Genomic DNA, 5,836 nt, shown 5'->3' with positions numbered 1-5,836 from the left:
GATATTATCCTGTGTTCACCATTCATGGAATTTATTGCTATATATGTTTTTTCTGAGTATATAATACAAATAGACTCGTGGAACTTAAAATGAGTAGGAATATATTGATATAGTGTCCATTTTGCCGATTTTGAAAATTGACATTCGGTAATTGGTAAGTTATAATATGTATGAAAATGTTTTAATGGTATAGTTAATTCATATCCATCTCTTTCGATTGCTCTTTTTAATTTTGTTAAATCGTTATACAGTATTTTTGATTTTATGATCCTTGCGGGAATTTTATGTAGCTTACAGTGTAAATAAATATTTGTATCTTTTTCATTGTTTGTAATTTTTAGAATTGCTGAAATTAAATTGTAAATTATTTCTTGGATACCTTGGACCATATTCTCCTGATTTGTTTTTTCTTGTAAGTTATTTATATTTTCTTCATTTATAAATTTTGAAAAACTATCCTTTAATAATTTTATATTGTTTTTAGTATTTTTTGTGTATTTATTGAGTTCTGTAGTTATGTTCATGGGCGTAGCTAGGATTTCAATCAGGGGGGGGGGGGCAAATTAAAACAAGATTATAAAAATGCCAATAATAAATATATTAATAATTGAAAGTAAAATAAAAAAGGTAATAAAATAAAAAAAAAAAAAAATTGAATAAAACAATTTAATACGTATAATTAATTATATTAATGACAATCGTCTAGGATCTTCACAAAATCTACTTAGAATTTTCTGTTGTAGCTCTTCCTTCTTTTCATCTATCAGCTTTCTATGCACGCTTAGTATGCAGAGACCTAAAATAATTTACATTATATATAATTAATATAATTTTCATTGATATGAAAAAGCTATTTTAATTTACCATTTAGACGATTTTCAGTCATCGTTGAACGCAACTAAGTCTTTACCCTTCGTAAAGTACTGAATGACCTTTCAATGGTGCTGGTTGTACATTGCTGGGCTAAAGATATATGCAAGGCTTGCTTTATTTTAGGAAAGAAAATATCTGTTTCTCCCACTATTTCACTCATTTCCATGTCTGATAGTTTATTTTTAGCCAGTTTTTTCTCATTCCAAACGTTGTACCATAATTCTGTTTCACTATCTATATCTTTAATTTGGTAATAATCGGCAAAATCATTTATTTTAAATTTAAATTCTTTGATGTTTATATCTAACATATTTGAAGGATGTAGTAAAAAAATTGAAAAAGCTGGTAAGTTTTCATCAGAAAATCTCCGCTCCAAGGAGGATATCAATGAATCCATGTATGGAATTAGCAAAGACCTCTTCCAGAATTCAGTTGTATTCGATACTGGAGGATTCGATCGATGTTGTTGTCTTCCCACAATCCTAGGAAGATTAATTTCTGTTCCTATATTCTCAGCTGTTATGTTTGCAGCAATTAAAATTTGTTCAATTTCCGTGTCAGCGTTTTCACGGTGATCTTTCACTATGTCCACTATTTTTTTAATATAATTTGAGCATTTCAGTAAATCCAAAGTTTTTGACTGCAGGGCATTCGCGACAGGCTCTAATAATTTAGAGTATTTTGCTATGAGGATAACACTCATTATAAAAATACTTTTATTTGATGCAGAATGCAATTGAAAAGCAACTTTTCTTGTTGCGGTGTTTCCATCTTTTGATAATTTGTCTAAAGCATGTATAATTATCTCAAAATTTTCTTTAAAAATTGAAATGCTTCTATATTTTTGAGACCACCATGTCTCACAGAATGATGGTATGTTTGGGATACATTTCCTACGTAAAACAGATTCGCGAGAAAAATTTATAATATCCTTTACCATTGAAATTGTGTTACGTATTTCTGGAACACAATTTAAATCATTGACCACCAAGTTTAACTTATGACTAGCACAGTGAAAAAATAGAGCATGTGGATATTTGTCTCGTAAAATCGATTGCACTCCATTGATCTTCCCTGCCATAGTTGCGCAACCATCATAGCCTTGTCCAAAAAGCTTCGTTCCATCGAGACCTTCGTTTTGAATAAAATTATCGATTGCACTAGCTATGTTGACAGCATCCATAGCATGTAATTCAATGAAGCCTAAAAATTCTTCTCTGATAGCTTTTTTCTCATCATCGAAAAATCTAATACCAATAGACAATTGCTCTGTTCCTGAGATATTGGCGGTTTCGTCTGCCATTATACTGAAAGCTACAGCCTTTTGACATCATTTATAATATCATTTTTAATTACTGTTCCACTTATATTGATAATTTCATTCTGAATTTGTGGAGATGTGTAAGTAGCATTTCGCTTGGCTTTTTCAATATGGTTTTCTAGAGAATGATCACCAGCTTCAATTCGCATTTGAATTAAGTCATAAAAAACACCTGCATAAAAAATAAAAATAAAAATACGTGATTTAAAAATTGAGTATTTTATAATAATATAATTATTTTATTCAATTACCTTTATTTTGACCTTTTCCTCTTAAAGGTAGATCATGGGTTCCGCAAAATAGTGCACTTGAAATTATGGACGAAACAATTTTTCGATTTTGTTCTAGTTCTTTTTGGTGCCCGGATACCATCATATATTTATAGGCACTTCATCCATAAAACTTTTTGCTGCTTCGATTGCTCCTCGGTGACAATTATTGGAAATATGGTTTCTACAGCTCTCGTGCATATCTTTGTATCGTGTAAAAGGTTTGACGATAAATGAACCTAAAACACCTTGGACTTTTTTTGGTGGAAACAGAACACAATAGAAACAAAAAGCGGGCAAGTGAGTACCGCTATGCTGTACATTAGGTGCCGTATGGATCATTATTATATATTATAGGAGTGTTAACCTAACCTTTCTTGCGACAGCTGTAGTTATAGTTCGAGATAAAAATGGTGGACGGCGCCAGTGCAGAGCTATCTTGGATAGCGGTTCCCAAGTCAACTTTGTGTCAAAAAGATATGCAAATCTATTACAACTTACATGTAAGAAGTCTTTATTACCAATAAGTGGTATTGGAGACAATCGGTTAAGAGCAAGGTCATGTAGTGAGTTGAAGGTCGAATCAAGAACGAGTGAATTTAGTATAAATATTTCTTGCTATATATTGCCTAATATAGTCGGAGGATTAGCGTCTTGTCCAGAGCCTGCAGGTGGATGGAGTATACCAGGGACTGTGGCTCCACTTCTAGCTGATCCGGATTTCCATCAACCTCAAGGTATCGATCTGCTTATTGGAGGTGGCTAGTTCTTTGATGTTTTGGGAACAAAAAAAATACCACTAAATATAGGTTCAGTCACATTACATGAAAGTAGCTTCGGATGGCTCGTAACAGGAGAACTTTTTTAACCAGCATTCATCGACACTTTTCTCAATGGGACAAACAATAGAGGAAGATTGGAAGGTTCTCAGCAGCATTGAAGATACAAGCTATAGCCGAGCATCAAAGGCGAATAAGAGATGTCAAGAAGAGCAAGAAACACTCCAACATTTTAAGCAACACACCATCCGTGATGAGGAGGGACGTTTTATCGTACGGCTTCCCACCAAACAGGCAATCAGTGAATTAGGGGCTACATTACCTATGGCGGCACGTTTTTTGAACGTTGAGAAAAGATTACAACATGATGAGCATCTGAAGGCCGAGTACATACGATTTATGAACGAATATATTGAAATGGGACACATGGTTCAAGTAATGGCCGATTCAGTTCAGACGCAGAATCCCATCTATCTACCACATCATTCGGTAATAAAGGCATCAAGTTTAACTACAAAGGTCCGAGTGGTTTTTGATGCCTCTGCCAAAAGTACATCTGGCATATCTCTTAATGATGTCTTGAGGTGTGGTCCAGTTGTTCAGCAAGATTTATTTTCAATCCTCATTCGCTTCCGCAAGCATCAATTTGTCTTAACTTCGGATATAGAAAAAATGTTTCGCCAAATAAAGGTGGCAACGGAAGATTGGGACTTACAAAGAATTGTTTGGAGATCCAGCCCACAAGAATTACTACGGTCGTACCAGCTAACTACAGTCACGTATGGAACAACTCCTGCCTCATTTCTGTCAACCTACTGTCTTATAGCACTCGCAAAAAGTGTCGAGAAGGAATTACCGAAAGCTTCAAAGGTGATTGCCGAAGATTTCTACATGGACGATCTAATGACGGGAGCCGATACAGAGGAAGACTGCTGTCGGTTACAAATAGATGTTAGCTCAGTGCTAAACTCAGCAAAGTTACCATTAAGGAAATGGTGTTCCAACTCCGAATTTGTTTTGCGAAACATGTCCAAGTGTGTTGACGATCCTTTGTTCGTATTAGATATAGGAGACGATGACACGGTCAAGTCACTCGGGTTGCAGTGGAAACCAGTCGCAGACCATTTTCAATATGACATCAGAGCAAGATCATCAGAAGGTGCGTTATCGAAGAGAGCTATACTCTCTGATCTGAACAAAATTTTCGACCCGCTTGGGTTCTTGTCACCAGTTTTAGTGAAGGAAAAAATATTCTTACAACAGCTGTGGTCTATGAAGATAGACTGGGATGCACGGCTTCCGGTAGACATTCAGCAAAGATGGATTCGGTTTATGATGATCTTGAGCAGCTAAAGGAATTGTCCATTCCAAGAAAGGCTATTCCCGAGCGCACTGAGATCATAGATGTACATGGATTTTGCGACGCCTCGGAGAAAGCATATGGAGCCTGTATCTATATTCGTACTCAGAGCAGCGATGGAGAATGGTATTCCAGACTTCTATGCGCTAAAACTCGAGTGGCCCCACTAAAAGGCAGCACAATCCCACGCCTTGAGTTCAACGGTGCATTATTATTAGCTCACCGAGTTGCTGAATCATGGCAAATCAACATTCATCAGTTCAAGCTTTGGACAGACTCAACTATAGTACTAGGGTGGTTAAATAGCCAGGGCAGCCGGCTAAAAATAAATGTTGCAAATCGAATAGCTCAAATCATGGATGTTACAGAGGTCAGCCAGTGGAACCATATAGGAACACATGAAAACCCAGCGGATATCCCTTCAAGAGGTTTGGGACCACGGGAGCTTTTAGAAGCAAAATTGTGGTGGAAGGGACCCACCTGGTTGGAAAGGAATGAGAAGGATTGGATCTTAAATCCAATAATCAACGTGAATGAAGAGCTACCTGAAGTACGTAAAGTGAAACTAGTACTTGTAGCAAACAACTCAGTAAATGATGTATTAGGACACTACTCAGAATGGAACCAAATGATACGAGGAATAGCTTGGCTAATAATCTATTCAAAGTTCCTGCGTAAGAAGATCAATGGACCTCAATCTTTAAGAATACATGACTTGAACGAAGCAAAAAAACGGTTTGAGCGGAGTGCTTTAGCAAAGAGATCTTGTCTCTAGAAAAGGGACAAGAAGTACCAAGAAATAGCAAGTTACGGAGTTTGAATCCTTTCCTATGCGATGGTTTAATACTGGTGGGTGGAAGACTCAACAATTCAGACATGGCGGATAAACATAAGCACCCTGTGGTTAGGTGCAGCTCATAAAGTAACCCGTATGATATTTGAATATTGATATTTCCCGGCCCGTTCAATAGTAGTTCCTGTTTTATTATATATTTTCTAGATTTTTTATAATATTTATTTTTTTTATCTCCACGTAATGATAAAATTATACCGTTGCAAAATTCGTCTTCTGACTGTTGTGTTTTTAATGTCTCAGGTTTTATATTGTCGGAATTCATTTCGAAATCTGTAGAGTTTGCATTAATTTTGTTTTTATCGTTCTCATTTAATTAATATATCTGTTATTTTTGTTGTATAAACGGGGTAACGTGAGAGACAATCTGCCGCCGTGTTC

At 35.8% G+C, this 5,836-nt stretch overlaps 2 protein-coding genes across 2 annotated transcripts; one reads left to right on the top strand and one right to left on the bottom strand.

Moving 5' to 3' along the window:
* Positions 1-709: 709 nt before the first annotated feature.
* LOC126554647 (zinc finger MYM-type protein 1-like) lies at positions 710-2,362 on the bottom strand. The gene is made up of 2 exons (XM_050209705.1): positions 865-2,362; positions 710-796 (listed from the first exon to the last, which is right to left on the bottom strand). Exon 1 carries the CDS (start codon positions 2,174-2,176, stop codon positions 899-901), a length of 1,278 nt encoding a protein of 425 aa, XP_050065662.1. The 5' UTR covers positions 2,177-2,362; the 3' UTR covers positions 710-796; positions 865-898.
* A 994-nt stretch (positions 2,363-3,356) lies between these two features.
* On the top strand, positions 3,357-5,377 carry LOC126554646 (uncharacterized). The gene is made up of 2 exons (XM_050209704.1): positions 3,357-4,401; positions 4,506-5,377. The coding sequence occupies exons 1-2, from the start codon at positions 3,357-3,359 to the stop codon at positions 5,375-5,377; spliced, it is 1,917 nt and encodes a 638-aa protein (XP_050065661.1).
* Positions 5,378-5,836: the final 459 nt, after the last annotated feature.

This window comes from Aphis gossypii, unplaced genomic scaffold (genome assembly GCF_020184175.1).
Source record: "Aphis gossypii isolate Hap1 unplaced genomic scaffold, ASM2018417v2 Contig00569, whole genome shotgun sequence".
Lineage (NCBI taxonomy): Eukaryota > Metazoa > Arthropoda > Insecta > Hemiptera > Aphididae > Aphis > Aphis gossypii.
Note: the sequence above shows the minus strand (reverse complement) of the source record. Positions and strands in the feature narration are given on the sequence as shown.